Here is a 19,286-nt window from a genome sequence, read left to right as displayed (position 1 = left end):
ATAATTTTCACTATTCGATAAGAAAATAATTAAGGGAGTTACCTGCATAAGTCAATTTCTTATTAAAATTCACAGTCTGGACAAAAATAGAAATTAATGAGTTTTTAAATTTTTTTTTTTAACTTTAAAATCGATTATTTCAAAAACTATTGGTTAAAATATATTGATTTTAAAATTACAATTAAATGTACAACTATCCCTTTCGGAAATGGTAGGACTTATAACTGTAAGTGTTGCCGTTGTTTTTTAATATTTTTTTTTATTTTAATAATTTTTTTTTAGAAAATTGACCTTCCCTCCTAAAGGGGGGGACATAAACCCCCTTCCCATAGTAAAAAATGATTGTATTGAACTCCTCTACAAAAATCCAAAATAACATTTTTGTTCGGTGCCTGAACGTTCGAATTTCTGTTTCTGGGTTGAAATCGTAAATTTTTTTTTTTTCTAAGCCAATTTTGAACTGATTTTTATAAAAAATACCTCGTTTGATTTGGAAATAAATATTATTTTAGAATATATTTTTAAAACATATACTTTAAATTGATGTCGAAGTTGGGTAAATGGAATTTTTTGATTTTTGTAAGCTTATAAATTCTAGGTGGTTTAATCAAACCACATGTTTTATACATTTTTGAAAAGGTCTAAATGTCTTCTATCCTAAATTATAAAGAAAATTTGACGAAGCTAGAAAACTGTTTTTTGCCCCTAACTCCAGATTTTGGGGTTGTTATGGAGTTTTTAAATAACGTTTCGTGGTAAGTACAACTTGCTGTACAAATCGTGATAGGTCTCCGTCCGCGTATATTTTGAGTGTTACACAGTGTTATGGGTTAAGTCCACTTCTTTATAGGTTGGATGTTTTAAGGTCTTGAAAATTAAGGGTCTGGTTTTTTATCTAATAGTAGTAAAGAAAGAAATTCTGAAGATATAGAGCTATTGATCTGTAAAACATTTATTTCAAGAGTTCCTTTAGTTCCTGATAAAAAGCTTCTCAAAGTTCAAAATATTGCATAAATTTCAAATGGACTCGACGAAGTTATATCGTATTGGTGGCGTCAAGCCTATTGCACCATAATTTAAAAAAGGAAAAAAAAAAACTACGATTGTAACAAAAATAACACACATAATACCAATCAACTGGTTTTGTTTTGTTTGGTGTTAGATATTCTAGACACGCTCTTTTGTTTTTCTTTTCTAATTTTTTTCCATTTTCCACTCTCAGTTTTCAAATAAAATCCATACTTCAACACGAATGAGCTTTCAAAAGAATTGAATTTTTAATGATATTCATAAATTGTTGTCAACAGGTATACGAATACGAATACTACAGATACAAAATTACTTTGTAGAAGCTTTTTTTTTTGTTTTGTTCATAACAAAAACCATTAGATACACTTTTTCATGGTGTATGAGTGTTTGTAGATACCTACATACATTATTTTTGTGTTTACGAATGTGTCTTTCTCTTTACAACATTTTGTATCTGTTGAGTCAAACTTCGAAACCAAAAAAGAAAAACAACAAAAATAAAATACGTTACTAACGACTTTGGAACGAAAATTCGTTGATCTCAGTTTCATTTGCTTTTGCTAGCGCTACACAACGTAGATATTTCTCTCTCTCGACTTGGTCGGTCTTTACTTTTCATTTTGAGGCGAAAAGATCTTTTCTCATTCTTGCCACTTGCATTTTACTATATTTTGTACCTCAACATAAGGTACTGTATCTTTCGACAAAAACAAACAAAAATATCACCCACCACCACTTAATAATATTGATCTTTGATCGTGAATCGGTACGTGTTATTAGATTTTCATTTTTCCTTCGCGTAGAATTTAACAAAAATAGAATCCAAAACAGAAAAGTATCTACAATCTTGAAGAATTAAATTTAGATTTTTTTTAATATTTTCCATATCGTTTGTTAATTGGAGATTGTTCCAAGCTAAATAAACAAGAATATCAAATTGTGTTTATTATTTTTTATTCCTTGTGTTTTCATTTTATTAATTTAAAAATTTTTTCAAAAAAGTGTGGTGAATAAGATTTTGTTTTAAAAAAGCAAATTAAAATTTATTATTATATTTTCTAGGTTATTTTTGTGTATCTTTTTTTGTGAAATAAAAAAAAGAATTAAAATCATTCCATAAAAATGGGCTGCGGAATATCAATGGTTAAATATATTCTATTCCTCTTCAATCTTCTTTGTGCGGTAAGTTAAAGTTATATGCATTTTCACAATACAAAACTTTCTCTCATTTTTATTTTGTAAGAAATTCCCAAGGCCCCCTAATTTTTCTTTTTTATTTTTTGTTTCTTGTTTTGTTTTTGATGACGGCATCAAGTCAAACGATGATATCATAAATAAGCTAAAAATAAGTATCATATAGCCAAATTCTAGAGTTCAAGTTAAAAAAAAAAGAACTGAAATCATATAGCTTTGTATGATATTATGTTTATTTTTCTTTGTTGGATTTTTCTTGTATTCGAATTTGTGTAAGATTTGGCGCTTAAAAAAATTTATTCAAAGCAATAAGAAAGTTCATTCAAATTCGGATAGTTGTTTATGGTAACTATAAGATGTTGTTTTGTCCGTTGATCATGGCCGTAGTTCGGGCCGCGGGAAGGGTCAGGTTTAAACTGCAAGCATTTATTAAGCGATAAAAACGAAAATGGGTTTTTTTGAAGAGAACATTTTTGCACGCGTCTGTCACAAAGATAACACCGGCACACAAAAAAAAAAGTGTCATTAACCAGAAACCAGACCTATCTTTCTATATGTTTTTGGGCACGCTGAATCCGAATTTGAAGTCCGTTTGGCCCCATCACCCTCCAAATTTGAGCTGTGAGTGCATTTTGTTTGAATTTTTATGACTTTTTTGAAGTTTTTTGCATTTTTCTCAAAACTGAAGGGTGACCGGGCAAAACGGACTTGAAAATCGGATTCAGCGGTCCCAAAAACATATAGAAAGATAGGTCTGCTTCCTGGTACATGAAACTTTTTTTTGTGTGCCGGGTATGACAGCGACATGTCGCGACAGTGCTAGCACACAAAAAAAAAAAGTTGTATGAACCAGAAACCAGACCTATCTTTCTATATGTTTTTGGGACCGCTGAATCCGAATTTCAAGTCCGTTTTGCCCGGTCACGCTCCAGTTTTGAGAAAAGTGTAAAAAAGACCCCAAAAACTACCTTTTTTTGAGTTTTTTGCATATTACTCAAAACTGGAGGGTGACAAGGCCAAACGGACTTGAAATTCGGATTCAGCGGTCCCAAAAATATATAGAAAGATAGGTCTGGTTTCTGGTTCATGACACTTTTTTTTTTTTGTGTGCCGGTGTAATCAGATAATTATTTTTATACTTGCAATAAGATGATATTCCAAAAATTTACCTATAGTTCGAAAAAAGTTAACCACCCGGCAGTTTTGTTTCTGTCTGCCAATATTCTTATACTGCAGCTTAAATAACATTCAAAAACAATACATATTTTGGAATTAAAAATTTAAAATGTTTTCGATTTTTTTTCGAAGATTAATCCGTTATTATTCTCAAACTGTATAAAACGGTTTATTTCAACTACTTTGCCGATAGGGATAGGGAAAAAGTGTTAGATCAATTTTTGAAAAATTGTATGAAATTCGACTAGTACCTATAAAAAACAAAATATTTAATGCACTGCACATTTGTGCAATGAATTTTTTTATCAATGCAGAAAATTTTGTATAAAACTTTTTTTTTTTAATTCAAAATATTTTTATTTGCAATACAATAATTTTTTCAATGCAAGTATTTTTCAGTTGCGATAGCATTTTTTTTCAATGCAAAATATTTTTAGTTCATTTCCAATAAAAATTTTATTTTAATGCAAATTTTTTTCACTGGCAATAAATGTTTTTTTTTCAATGCATTTTTTTTTATTTGCAGTAAATATTTTTTAATCATTAAAAAATGCATTTAAAAAAATTATTTTTCAAAACGTTGATTAAGCTGTGAAAATAGTTGTGATGGATGTTATAGAACTAGAAAATGTTTATGCGAAGAAACAATATTGGTCTTAAATAAAAATATATTACGGATGCTTTAAAAATGGGACATTGCGTCCCCCTTTCAAAATTTCAGTTATGGGGGATAAATTAGTTCTTGAGATGTAAATGGGGGATGAACCCCCCTAAAGGGGGACGAAAGGTAAAATGTAAACCAACACTTGTTTCGAAACTTTGGTCCGCAGATACATATTTGCATCTGAATGTGAGAACAAAACAATTTTTGAATGCAAAAAAAACTCAGCAACCACACCTCCAAAAAAAATTAGTTCGGGATTCTTGCTGACCTCTTAAGCAGTATTTACAGAGTATCAAGCCTTTGACATAAAATACTATTTTTTGCTCGCATACATTTTCTTTATCATTAAAAGTGGAAGTGTAAAAAGCGTGGGGGGACATGTTAATTTGTATGTTTTTTTTTAACTTTATGAAGACAAAATTATTTAAAAATACGGCTCTAACAATTTTGATTTTTAAAAAATCTTTTTAATAATTTAATTAAAAAAAAATTACTTAAGTTTAAAACGATTTTAATTGAAATTTTCTGTGTTCCCATTAGGGTATCCCTTATTATAATTTTTGTACATATTATTTGGATTTTGATATCAAAATTTCATCTCAAAACATATTAAAAAATTGCAGTTTTCATAAGAGATGACTATAACTTTTGTTAGAGTTTAATGCAGTACAATGAATGCTGTTGTTTTTAGTTGGCGGTCGTTTCGGAAAGTTTCATAAAAGTAACTTTTTTGACAGGGTTTAATGGATATCTGTACAAAAACATTTTAGTAATTTTAATTTAAAAACTATTTTTTTTTTTTTTCAAAATATCAATTTTGAATTAAAAAAAAAAAGTTGACTCCCTCTAAGTCGAACTTTCTGGGGACTCGAACATCGGTTCAAGTTAGAAGGAAACTCGAGTTAGAGGGATTTATTTATTATTTTTTCTTCAAAATTGTTCTTTAAAAACGGTGAAAAAGTTCGACTTAGAGGGAAATTCGACTTAAAGGGAGTACGACTTAGAGGGAGTCGACTGTATTTCAATTTTTTTTTTTTTTTTTTTGAAAAATCAATATTTGCAAACTGATTTTTGTTGAAATATCGCTTAAATATGTGGAATTTATTCAAAACGATATACCAATATTTTTATATTAAAAAAAAAATATTTTTGTTTAAAAAACGACTCCAACAATTTTCAAAAAAATTCTTTTTTGAAATTATGGCAAACTTAATTTGGAGTAATATTAAAAATAACTTTTAATAAATTTCTTGTACATTTTTTATAGAAACAAATTTTTAAATAAAACTAATCTCTTATGACTGCTATAAAAAACATTCATAGTAACTTTAACAATAAGAGCAAGTACGTGCGACCTAGTCGAGCATTTTATTTAAAAAAAAACGCGTCTTTATAGGAGAACCAGAACATATTATTCAGTAATTACATATAACATTCAAAATGAAAAAATTCATATGCATATTTTTCCCAGCTACGCTACGGTCTTGTGTCAGTCCTACACTCGAAATTCTTATATCCCACTCTCATTTCCTTATAAATAAACCTATTTACAATTACAATACTCTCACATTTTAAACCTATAACGTATGCAATGCCAATGACTACATCAACGACTTTGAGATACATTTTAATGGTTGTTATGACGTAATGCAACGAACATGACACAGTTGTTGTTTTGTTTGTACATCTTGGGTTTATTTTTAATTTTTTTGGTTTTTGTTTTGATTAAAAATCTTTCTGATTCAATGATGTTCGAGAATATAGGCCTATGTAAAATGTTTGAAGTTCAAAAGAGGATTAAACAAGGTACCTACAATTTTTCAACATTAATTTTTGTTTGGAGCTGATACCTGCGTTTATATTGAAATTATGTTACTTTATAAGCGTAACTGTTACTGTTTGAGTTATATTTGTTTTTGTTTAACGAAGTTTAATTGAATAAGCTTTAATGTTTTGAATCATTAGCATAAAGCTTTTGTGAAAAAAAAAACTTGTTTTAGATGAAGCAACAGGCATTTTTGTGTGGCTTCTGTAGGCGTTAAAGGCTCTCAGCTCTCACATACATATACCACGGTATGTGATTTTATGCTCGTTATGTTGGTCTGTGATTGTGACTCAACTTCTGTAAAAATAGTCATGAGATTCCGGTTCAACAATTAAGCTTTGAAAACAAGATACCTTACTAGCACATACATACATAAAAGTGACTTATTTATTTGTAATGAAAAATATAATCTCACTTTTAGGGGCTTAAATTATTTCCAAAAAATGTCAGCCTATTAACAAAAGAAATTTAGGTTATGTTATGTTCTGTCAAAATTTTGTTTTCAAAGACCACTTTAATTTATGGTGATGTTGATCTATTTATGATAGTTTCTTAGGTACCGAATGCTTCTGATGATTTTTTCACAAATGACTTATTCTTTGATTTTAGATAAAAATAGTCATCGAGTTACTAAGCTCATAAGGTTGGAGGTTATAATTTATGTCAAATGGTAGATAAGTTGATACTGAAAATGAAAAAAAGGGTTTCCACTATTAAAATTGGAACTTCTATTTGGCAACTCTATTTTAAAAAGAATACACTAAATTTTATTTTGGTTTTTTAAACAAAAAGTTAAGTAAACAAAATACTTGCTTGTTGTGACTGTGGAGGAGAATCGGGTAGGGCTTTAAGAGTAACGACAAAATGAGTACCCGCATGTATACGTTACTTTTGATACTAGTACCCGCATCAATAATATCATTACTCGTTACTTTCGTATGTTTCGTATATTTCGCATGTTTCGTATGTTTCGTTACTTTCGTTACTTTCGCATGCTTCGTATGTTTCGTACATTTCGTATATTTCATGTATTTGATACGTTTCGTATGTTTGGTTTTTTAAGTATATTTCGTACGTTGGTAAAGGGAGGTAAAAAATTGAAAAAAAAAAACAAAAAAAAAAAATAAGCATTTGTATAATCTAAGCTACATTTTAAAACCATAAACAATAAAATTAGTTGCGGCGTTCTCATGTAATAAGAGTTTGAAGGTGGCTATATTGAATTTTTTTTCGATTTTTTTTAATCAAACGTGGAAACTTTTTGGAATTTTTTCCTAATTTTTCGACAAAACATTGGTAATTTAATGTTTATATTGTTTCAGTAATCTTATCACATTTCTATAAAGACCTTTGTTTGAAAAGTATATCGTGCAGTTCTCGGAATATTAACACTTTAATACAACCATGTCGAACAATTTTTCATTTATTTTTTCGTCGAGAGTGATTTTCAAACCTCGTTTTCTCTGCTTTTTTTTTGTGTTGAAAATTTTGCACTGAAAATAAACAAATTTTTTGAAAAACCAAAATAATTTTGTACACTATTAAGCTACATTTCAAGACCATTAACACCAACGCCATAAACACATGTGTTGCGCACGGGCATATTTTAGCCAGATTGAGTAAATACCAAAACGTCTCTCTTGATATTTCTATATAAATTATAGATAACACAACGATTTATTGATCCTTGGCAATAATGTTTTTATCGGGACAAAAGTGAACTTCAGATAATTATCTGGAGTTAGCATTATATGACTACGGTAACAATACCGATACGAGATGCGAAATGCGACAAATTGTGTGTATCACTTTGTTTCGTATCTCATAAATCGGATTCAGTATTGAAATTGGAATCGCGTCGTTACTCGTATGTTTCGTATCTCGTATGTCGTATGTTGTTTCGTTACTTCAGTACCCAGGAACGAAACATACGAGTAACGATACTGTTTAGAAAGTAACGTTTCGTTACTCGTTACTGAAGTGAATACCCGCATTTTAGTAACGAATACATACGATTTGCTACAGCTCTAGAATCGGGGTATTAGAGTTGACATTTTCTGTGAGTTTAAATCCCAACCCGGAAAAAAGATGCCCCGATGGGACAGATAAAATACGGGACGTTCGACGACGAATGGGTTAACCAGGATGTCTGGGAACGCTTGGGGTATATTTCATATAATTTCGTTTTTTTTTAATGGCCTTATAAGCCAATATTCACGTCAAAAGATATTTCCGTAAAAAAAAATTAAAAAAAAAACGAAAAAATTCTGTTTCCTATTGAGCAGTCAAAATTTTCTGCTTTCCAAGAAAATCGAATGCCAAAACCCAGTACCGATAAAAATGAGACCTATATGGCTTGAAAAGGTATCAATCATAGATAAAAAATATGAATTTTTATTTTCAAAAACCATCCCCGTAACTTACTTTGACGAATCTTAATTTTAAGCCAAAAGTTTTTTTCAGGTAAATCAGATTATGTTGCTTTTAGTTGCATGAGATGGCAGCATAAAAAAAAAAGATCAATTGCCTCATACCTAAACAAAGACTGTTTTTTAAATGACGCCGTTAGTTTGTTTTGTTATCTACGATTGATACCTTTTCAAGCCATATATGCAAGTCTCATTTTCTCGGTGCTGCGTTATGTATGTTGTTGGACATTCTTCCTTGACATTTTTTTTTAGCAAGAAAACAAGACTTGTTTCCACCAAACCACCGAGGACTCTAAAATCACATTTTTTACCGAACCCTTTAAATTCAAGTATTAACAGTTTCTTTATAAACAAAAACAAAATGTTCCAAGATTTTGATTCGCACCAAGGGAAGAAACTAGGAAAACCTGATTTTTGAAATTGAAAAATAATTCCTTTATTAACTGTTACTAAACTTCTAAATCTGAAGAAAAAAAAAATAGACAGTAAAACCGTTTATAATATTTGCTACCGATTGTTTAATTATGTCAGTTTCCAGGTATAAATATCTCGTGAGAAATATCTGACTAAAACATTTTATGGTGTAATTAATTTGGTAATTGTATCGCTCTAAACACACATTTCGTTTTTGACCTCAGTAACTCATGCTTCAATTTCCTCATTAAAATAATTTATTTATTTATTTCTCACCCCCATTGTGTTAGTTAAATTTGAAAAAAAAATAAAAATAATAATAAAGTACACAACCAAGTCGTACGTACTTACTTACTTAGTTTTATAGGTGAAAATCAATTTTTTATCTATACAATTTACATTTGTATTTGTATTTGTATTTACTTGGTTGAAGTCGATTTTCGTTCTATATCTGGAAATAAACTAAAAGCTTAATTTTATTTAAAATGGCCCTACCTTTCCTCAAAAACATTTAAGTTTAAATATAAATTAGAATTTTTTTAGATGAAACCAATATTCACCCCATAGAGACACAATAATTGTTTAAAACTGAAACGTTTAAAGTAAAATGACATCATCTTTAGCTATTTCAATAAAATTCTCAAGGTAGCATAGAAGAGAGTAAAAACATTTTGTTTACGAGAAATAAGTTTCTTGGGAAATTCAACTAAATTTTACTATAAATCATGTACGTCTGTCTATATAATGTAAGTTTCATTGTGACACGTAGTTGTTGTTTCCAATAAAAGATTATGACTCTAGGAATAAGTTCACAATCAATTTTGTATGCGCTTTCATTGTTTTTCATTTACGATGAGTGCATATTTTCTCATAATTCCCACCTTCTTTTTTTTATAAAAAAGTAAATTAATTATGTAAATAAATAAACAATATTTAACTATGTGCTTTTATTTAAGTTTCATAGAATGTTATAAATTTTTAATCATTATGTTTGATATAAATTGTTGTATAAAAGTTGTAGTTTGTTTTTTCTACCCATGGAGAAATACAAAATATGTTTTTTAAGTTTTAGGTTACGTTTTCGATGAAAGCGATTTTTAATCATTAAAGTAAGCGATTTTAAGCTTTTGAACGCTCAAGCGAATAAGCTATAATAAGTTAGTTTATGTGACCAATTTAGAAACGAGTTTCAAATAAAAAATAAACAGAAAATTTCCAATTAGCAAACTGAGTCACAAAAGAAAACTTTCACTAAATCCATTTGAATACCAGTAGGGGGCAGAACTCATTCTTTTCTTTGATTCTCTTCGTGCAAAAGTCCTCCCATTTCCATAATGCAACTGAAACTGACTTTCTTTTACATGTCTTGAATTCAATTAAAATGCTTCTGAGCCCATAGTGCTCTAAGTACAACTGAGCTCCTGAGTGTTCCAAGCCAAGTTTTCACGAGCCTTTTCCTCACTGACTTGACGACTTTCCACCCTGAGCTTTTCTTTATTCTCTTACAAATGCCAAATGCTGCTCAGTACAAATGAATCCATGGATTTCATGAATTACAAGAACTCCGCCCAAAAATGTTTATACAATGTTTGATCATACAATTTCGAACAGCACTGTATATGAAAATTTTTTAGTAAATCGAGGGTTTCGGATTGTGATTTAAAGAGTGTTTAGAAATTTTCATTTTCATATATCTATAAATGAACATTGTTTATTAGTCGTTTATCATTTTTGAAATAGGAGACAAATTAATGATCTAAAGTGATTTTTTTTGTTCAAGCTTACTTGTAGGCTATTGATTATGTCGAAAAAAACAGGGTAATAAGGAACTAACACCTTCACGGGTTTTTATTGCAGGAATCGTTCAATGGGTTATAAAAGAAGCTAAAACCGCGGAGTGCTATTAAATGGGAGGGTGGAAACCGAAGATAGGGGTGCAAAAGCCCCCTTTTTGGTTTTTTCAATATATCTCGTAAACAAAGCAAAATTTTGAGATATTGCACTTAACACATTTTGTAGAGAATTAAATTTCCTATAACAATAATGTTTTTTAAAAATTTATTAAAAAAAATTTGAAAGAAAATTTAATTTTCTATCTTTTATTAGAACAATGTTAATGCCTATCTCAGCCCAAATAAGAGACACAACCAAAAAAGTAAAAAAATTCAAAAAGTCGATTTTTTTACATTTTTTTTTATGTTTGTTTTGACTGTTTTGGTAAGTAAATTTTTTGTATCAATTTTTAAAAAACATTATTGTTATAGGAAATTTAATTCTCTACAAAATGTGTTAAGTGCAATATCTCAAAATTTTGCTTTGTTTACGAGATATATTGAAAAAACCAAAAAGGGGGCTTTTGCACCCCTATCTTCAGTTTCCACCCTCCCATTTAATAGCACTCCGCGGTTTTATCTTTTTTTATAACCCATTGAACGATTCCTGCAATAAAAACCCTTGAACGTCTTACTTCCTTTCTGAAAGACAAAATCAATAGCCTATTGTTTATCCTTAATAAAACAACAGATGCTTACTTAGCTCCTCAGACCTTTACGTCCATGGGTGATCCCTAAGAGGAATATGTAAATACCCCAGCTCTTCCCAATTTGAGCTGACTTTTCTTCGACTTTTTGCCTTCTTGAGTAAGCCAGTAATTATAGTTTGGTCTTTAAACTGGACAATATCCCGAATGCAGGTTTTGCTTTTCCCATACTTCTGATGACGGTTTGTTCTGTTCCACTTTCGGTTAAAGGTAATACTCTCTTAATACTTCAGTAATAATGTGACATAACATAAGTAAAATTACAATAAAAGCATTTTGAATCGATTCATCATGAAACAGTGTCCAAAATTGAAAAAATTCAGCAAGGTGAAAAGTTTGAAAAACTATTTTTAAAATAGTCTTCATTTCTGGTACCCCTACGCTCTATGAAATGATAATAAATTCTAACGCAAAATGTGAATAGAAACCAAAAATTTGTTGCTTTTGAAAAAAAAAAAAAAATTGAAGCTACCTACAATTTTATGATAAAAAACTTAAAAAATTCAAACCAAATTCCTTGCAACCGTTTTCATATCAGGTATATGTACATAAACACAAATACAAACAGTAACGGGGCATACTTTTTCGCATTCACGATCCTCGTAATCCAAAGCTTGGTTGTTATTGCGAGTTAAATATTTACGAATACAACTCACTATGCAAATAAACGTTAGTGTTTTATTATGCCAGCTGTGAAACTTATTGCCATCTTTTTAAAATAAAAGTCACGAGTCGTAGTAGTAAACAATTTATTGAAAAATTAAGTTAAAAACATAAGTTTGTATACAACTATTACACAAGTATAATATATCAATCTGTTGCTTAATTAATTTCATTCTCCTCAAATTAAATTACTTGTATTCTTAGCGCAGATAGATCAACATTGTAAATTATTATCCCCTTCGTTAAGAAAAAGAGAAAAAGTCTTACCATTACTTGTGACACACTCACATGTATATAGATAATCTTAGTGAGCTGGTTACTATAATTACATTTTAGCGTGATTTCTTCCCTTCCGCACAAAAATAAATAAACGGATATTTTGTAACACGAAATACCTAAATAATTCGTGTTACAAAAAACAAAAAAAAAATGTTTCGGAAAGGGTAGCGTCAATAATGACGTAAGCCTTAATCAACAATTTATTCGCCAGTATAATTAACCAGCTTTGTTTACTTTTTTCTAAATAGGCAGCATTTTTGTCTGAAACTACATTTGTCTACGTGTTGTGTATTATTTCATTCTCAAACATCAATAAATAAAAATGTTTCTTTATTTTTGAATTAATCAAAATTTACTCTAAAATTTCAGATATGCGGTATACTGATGATAGTTGCTGGTTCAATGCTTTTCAGCAATGTCAGCACCGTCGATGAACTTTCGGAGGCTATTAAAGTGCAACAGATACCAATCACACTCATTGTATTGGGATCTGTTATCACAATGATAGCATTCTTTGGATGTTGCGGAGCCTTACGTGAATCTTATTGCATGTCAATGACAGTGAGTATAATAGGGCTATTAATTTCTTATCGTTTCAAATTAAGTGCAATTTTATTGGTCTACTCTTTCTTCAAACTACTTTTATAGTATGCGTGCTTCCTGTTTGTTTTGATGGTCGCTCAAATAGCTTTGGTAGTTTATGTGTGGATATATAAACAGGACTATGTAAACAATATGGGTCAAGTTGTAGATAAAGCTTGGAGTCGTCGTACTGAGAAGGCTAATTACATGGATGCTCTTCAAATTGGTGTAGGTTTTATGATTTATTTTTTCTTAAATATTTTAGATGCATAATATTTGGTTTTAATTTCAGTTCCATTGTTGTGGAAAGAATGACTACAGGGATTATACTTATCAAGGATATTTCCCCACAACATGCTGTGATGATGCTAAGAATTGTAATTCTGAAACTGTTTATAAACAAGGTTGCAAAATGGCATTCAAGAATTTCTGGGATAGTAACAGCGATTTGATTAAATATGCTGGATTAATTGTAGCTGCCATCGAGGTAAACACAAGTTATATTTTACAATTTTTCAGTTAGCTTGCGTGAGCCCAAAATTATATTTTTAATTTATTAGGTATAAATAAGAGTAGCATAATTTTTCGTTCACCATTTAATTTTCAATTTCAAGCCATAACATATGCAACAAATTAATCAAATATAAGTAACTGATTTGATATCAATGGTATACTGCAGAATTGATTTCTAAGAAGAATATCGAACCATTTTTTTTCGCTTCTTTTCATTTAAATATAATTATATGCTTAGACATTTTATAAAATACAACACGGTTCAATTATAGCAATACATTTGGTACACTATTTCATGAGAATCAACAAGAACGAAGTGACCATCCTTATAATATTGTTTGATTAAAAAAATAAATTTGTGTCTGTCCATTTGGACTTAAAAGTAAATTGAATTGCAAAAAAATTAATATTGAGGAGGTAGCTTGAAACATGGACAAGCACCTTTATAGATTCAACATACAAAATTATGGTTTAGAAAATGTTATTAGAAATTGAATGGATTTAAAACGCACAAAGATGATACAGATTTCATAGCTAAATGTAATGAAAACATGCAGTGGCGTACACTCCCTTGGGGCAAGCGGGGCGGCGCCACGGGGCCCCCCACCGACCCCAGGGCCCCCACTGGAAACAAGAAAAATTATAATTTTATCATAAGGCCCTAAAAAATATTACTTGAAAAATCTTTGCAACCACAAATAATACATTAGGGGCCCCAAAAAAGCAAAAAAACAACTTCAGGGCAGGGGCCCCAAAAGCCTTTAAATAAAAAAAATTGTTTTTTAAATTCAATTACATTTGTTGATAGATAACTGAATATTACTTTAGGAGCCCCAAAAAATATGACTTCGGGGCTCCAAAAATATTATATGAAGGGTCCCAAAAAATAATTTTTCAGGAACCCCGTTAGTTGAGAGGCAATCAAATATTAATTTGGGGGCCCCAAAATCTATTACTAATGAGCCCAAAAATATTCATCAAATTTTCTGATGGCATGACAAATATTATTTGAGGATCCTCAAAAGCTATTACTTCAGTGGTTCAAAACAATCAAATGGAAAATTTAATATCAATTCAGGGGCCCCAACATAAATACATCAGGGCCGAAAATAAAAACATTACGTTATTGGTGGCATTCCGAATATTACTTCAGAACAGAGGCACCAATACCTATTAATTCTTGGCTCCAAAAAAATTATATTATATAATTATATTATATATATTATATTTTAGGGGCCTCTAAGCACTTAATTTTGAGGCCCCAAAAATAATTTTTCAGGGGCCCCAAAAGAAATAAACTATGTTTGATGATGGAAAATCAAATGTGTACCTACATATTACTTCAGAACAGAGACCCCAAGAACTAATAAATCTAAGCTAAAAAAATTTTTATAGAAATTTGAAGTAAGTATAACAAAGTGCATTACGAACATATTAGAACATTAAAATAAACTTAAAAATAAATAAGCCATACAAAAAAATGTATGGCGTATACGCACTTTTTTTTATATCTAAGGGGCCCCCAAATATCAAAGGGGCCTCAAAATTTAGTCTTGTCCCGGGGCCCCAGCGACTCAACGTACGCCACTGAAAACATGGTTTAAGAGTATCATAGAACGGCCATTCCAAAGTAATGGATAAGACATATTGACTTTGTTTCCAGTTTATCTCGTTGAAGAAGCAATTTTTTTTTCTTGAAACTTGGTAGGTCTTAAGGGCACATGATAAAGTTGATAGTCTAGAAGTTTCACGAAAAACCAATTAAACTTAGTCAAATTATTCCCAGATAAAGCGGTAACGGAGAAAACGCGTACAAGTCTTCTCCGTTACCGTCTTTGTCTGTTAATAATATAGCTATTTTGAATTATTTTTTTCTTGAAATCTCTAGAACTTCAACTTTATCATGAGCCCTTACGACCTACCAAGTTTCAAAAAAAAAAATATTGTTTCTAACGAGATAAACTAGATAATAAGCGTGAAAATGTCCTAAAAATGCAAATGGGATGGCCGAGAAGGCGATTATGAAGTTTTCATGTTCCTTTAGTTGTTGTCTAATTGAGTGATTTGGTTCGTAGTTCCCAGATTCTAAAGAGAACTTGGAAAAAAGATATTAAGAAGTGGAATAAGAAATTTTCATGACATGTTATGTATATTTAAAAATAACTTTTTTATGATGTAAATTAATACATGTTTTGTTATGACATCCGAGCCAATAATTTTAAGCTTAAATACTCCGTACATCTGAATCTCGAGTCTTTTCTGCAAAACATCGAGCCCTCCCCGCTATTTAATCGCAATTTATATTGAGCCTTGTGCCAATAGACTGAATATTCATCAAATTAAAAACAAAAATGTATCCTACATGTTTCTATACTATTATTGAGAGAAATTCAATTAAATATTTACCCAGATGACAATTTTTTGGCTTATGAAAATACATTTATGACATAAGTACTTTTTGTGTTATATCGTCAATACTTGTGTACAACTGGGGTCACCGTGGTGTATACGTACTTTTTTTTACAGGAAACTTCACGTTATTAAGCTTTTGTCGCTGTTAGAAAATTTTGATAAATAATTAGAGAACTTAGCAAGATATGATTTTAAAATTTTTATGGGCTAAAATCTATACGAAAAATATGGCTGCACTTGGTGTGAAAAAAAGTGATTTTTTTTATTGTAAAATAGTATTATTTAGTCATTTAATCAGCTGGTCAAGTTTTAATTTTTGTTTTTTTTTTTTTTTGTTCTTTTTGAGTTTACATATATAGTTTCCATTTGATCTAAATCTTAAAATCTTCCCCAAATAGCTTAAAACAATATTTATTACATAAAAGCTCTTTATAAAAATCAATATGCTTTATATTATGTAAGTTTAATTAATAAAACACTTGTTTTTTTCTTTTTCAGTTTGTTGGATTCGTATTCTCCTGCTGTTTAGCAAACAGTATTAACAACTACAAACGAAGGTCTGCATATTAAAAGACCCAACACATAGATGTTAAACATCATTTAAATCTTTTCTCAATTCACAAGATTTAATTCAACGAGGTGCTTACGAATTACAAATTTTATTATAATGTATTAATTTTATTAAAAAAAAAAAACAAAAAAAAAAAAACAAATAAAAATCGTTTTGTGCTTAATTGTTCTACATTAATGCTTAAATTTTTATATATGTATTTTAATAAATTTATGTATTGTATAGTTTTTAAATTAAAAAAAAAATACATATCACAAAAATAATAATGCCTTATTTTTAATGGTTGATATAAATGAGTGGGTTTCTAAAAGAAAGAAAATAATGATTCAAAATGTTTTTCAATGTTGCGTTTCATGTGTTACTTAAGAACGATATTATTCTAGGGGTTCCATTTTTTCGTTGATATTATTAAAATTTATAGTTTTGTTTCCATAATTTTGATGGATAAGTATTGTTTTAAAATTCGGAACTTCGAAAACAATATTTATAATACAGATTTTTTGAAATACAGTATTGTTAATACACACCGTATTTGGATACCAAAATATAAAAGCTTATTGCATTAAAATAATAATATGAGAAGCAAAAAAATTTGGTACAAAAATGTACCTACTTTTATTCCGAATACTTTTTGGTACAAAAGCACTTAAGATTTATAACTTAAATAATTATACTATATTGTTTTTTTTTTTTTCTAATATGACACATTGATAGATTTCTAGTGAAAACAAGATTGTCCAATCATTCAATCGCAAACTTTGATTTAATTTATTTCAATGGGAGACTAATCTTCTTGTGTACTCATAAGTACAATTTTAACCCTATTGCGTAATGTTAATATGTGTCGGTTATCAAAGATATCCATATATTTTGACTGAAAAATATATATGTATTTACGTTTAAAATTCCCATTTTCAAAGTAGGTACTCGTACGTGACTGTTTTTGTTTATCTTTCTAGTAATTGTTTAGGTTTTTTTAATTAATATTTTACATTCAAGCATTTAAAATTAAATGAACTTAAAGTGTTTATAAAAAAAAAAGATAATTTATTTATAATTAACTTGAAAACTTAATAAATTAGAGTCGCGTATTCAATATGAGCACACTTTTGTCATTGCCATTATTATGAATGTATTTTTATCTTTTAAGTGCAATGTACCTATTGATGAAGAAATTTGTTTTCATAATAAACTGTTATTTACTAATTAAATCGTTTTATTTTGGTGAATCACCTTATGAAAACCCCCTCTGAAAAAGCTTATTGGGTATATATTGTGATTAAGATGTTAATAAAATTGTACCGACAGGTTTAGAAACATTATAAATGTAATGATTATTTGAGTAATTCATCTGATTTTGATAATTGTCAGATTTTGTTTGACAAAAAGCACAGAATTAGTATGAGAAGGAGTTAAGAATTTTAAAGCACTTCGACATTCTTCTTAATAAAAATTTAAGTTTATATTGAGTAGATAAAAGGCGCATTTGGATGGTTTAATGGATGGAATAAATAGTCTAAATTTAAAAGCTTTGTTTTTCTTCGTAAATACTTCTTTAATCCTTCTTAAAAGGTAGTTTACATTCTTTTTTCTTATAGTTTTTAATAATACTTCTTTACTCCTTCATGAGGCATTGAAAGCAGGATTGGAGTAGCTTTCATTAGATTTCCAATGGTTTTTCTTTACTATCCAGAAGAAAATACATTTTCTTTCAGAAGTGGGGTACTACTAAAAAATATTTTTGAATGATACGCATTTCTCTGATCTTTAAACTTACCATCACTCAATGATGATTGATTTCGGTAATCTTCTGGAGACCGATGCTTTATCAGAAACAAAGCCGTTGCGTTATCAGGAATCTAAAATAACCTCAAGAGAAACATATCTATTAGCATTATCTATCCACCCAAAAGAAAGTACAATCAGCCAGCCCAAGGCATCAAATCGATGAGGACCTGATAAACTCTCATGAAGAAGAGAACATTTAATTCTTCGCTATCCTTAGATCAGCACAACCGTGGCTGAAAGCAAATACAACAAACATGAGGTTCCGTATGCAGATTTTTAATTACTTAATAGTTTTTAACAATTTTTTTTTGGTATAATGATTCTTGGAGAATTGATAAAGTTAAAGCTTACTGTACGAATATTAAAGAATGTTTTATTACGATAGGGGTTTCCGGTAACATTTGACTGGCGTATCAAAAATTTAAAGGAATGGAGAGTTTGTGTGGCCCAACGCCCAACAACTGAAGATCCGTGGTGTTCCACTGAGATAGAAGTAGATTCTGGAGTTGATGTTCAAGAACATCTCAATAATATCAGACCGTGTCGTAAGTTTCTATCCCAAATTCAATGTTTGTGACCCATCATTTTTTTTTTCACTCAAAAAAACATCCTTTTAACCATGATATTTTTATAGACTCTGTAGATTCTTGTTTCTAATCTTAAGAGTAACATAATTGCTGATTTTCAATGGGATACCACTAATATTACTCTAGTATTACACTCTTTTTCAAATATACCGTTATTTTCACTACACCTAAAAAAAACATGCAAAAAAATTATAGATTTCTTTTATTCGTATTCCCATGGGAAAGAGAAAATATTTAATGAATTTCGTAGGGGTACCTTTTAAACCATTGATTTTATTGGACTTATCGCAGATTTTCCCTATTTTCCAAAAAAAAAAAAACACAGTTTGAACTAAAATATTTGTATAGACTATTTGGGTTCTTGGTTTCTGTTATAAATTAAACATTTTTACCAATTTTCATTTTTTCCCATTTTTTTGTGGTACCTACTAATTCCGAATTTCATCGTTTCTCAAAAACACCCTTTCACTCAAGATAATTTTGGTCACTTTATAGATTCTTAATTCTTATACCAACCAAAACTTTTTCACTAAGTTTTAATAATTAATAAAATTTAAGTCAGCTGTTATGATACCTTTCTCGCACATAACTCAACCCATCAAAAAAACCCTCTTTCACCAA

At 29.5% G+C, this 19,286-nt stretch overlaps 1 protein-coding gene across 2 annotated transcripts; it reads left to right on the top strand.

Moving 5' to 3' along the window:
• The first annotated feature begins 1,569 nt into the window (after positions 1-1,569).
• On the top strand, positions 1,570-16,413 carry LOC129906521 (23 kDa integral membrane protein-like). Of its 2 annotated transcripts, none has more exons than XM_055982300.1 (6): positions 1,570-1,717; positions 2,092-2,211; positions 12,582-12,773; positions 12,861-13,022; positions 13,087-13,281; positions 16,218-16,413. In XM_055982300.1, the coding sequence occupies exons 2-6, from the start codon at positions 2,152-2,154 to the stop codon at positions 16,287-16,289; spliced, it is 681 nt and encodes a 226-aa protein (XP_055838275.1). In that variant the 5' UTR covers positions 1,570-1,717; positions 2,092-2,151; the 3' UTR covers positions 16,290-16,413. The 2 variants fall into 2 exon arrangements, with proteins under 2 accessions (XP_055838275.1, XP_055838276.1); XM_055982301.1 differs by having other exon boundaries at positions 1,580-1,795.
• The last annotated feature ends 2,873 nt before the right edge of the window (positions 16,414-19,286 follow it).

This window comes from Episyrphus balteatus, chromosome 1, assembly GCF_945859705.1.
Source record: "Episyrphus balteatus chromosome 1, idEpiBalt1.1, whole genome shotgun sequence".
In the NCBI taxonomy this organism is placed as follows: Eukaryota; Metazoa; Arthropoda; class Insecta; order Diptera; family Syrphidae; genus Episyrphus; species Episyrphus balteatus.
The sequence above is the reverse complement of the archived record's forward strand: the minus strand, read 5'-3'. Positions and strand labels throughout refer to the sequence as shown.

Coding starts and splice junctions, on each gene's coding strand:
- LOC129906521 (XM_055982300.1), top strand. CDS start 2,152: ATGGGCTGCGGAATATCAATGGTTAAATATATTCTATTCCTCTTCAAT. Junction 2,212..12,581: donor TCTTCAATCTTCTTTGTGCG/GTAAGTTAAAGT, acceptor CTAAAATTTCAG/ATATGCGGTATACTGATGAT. Junction 13,023..13,086: donor TGGATGCTCTTCAAATTGGT/GTAGGTTTTATG, acceptor TTTTAATTTCAG/TTCCATTGTTGTGGAAAGAA.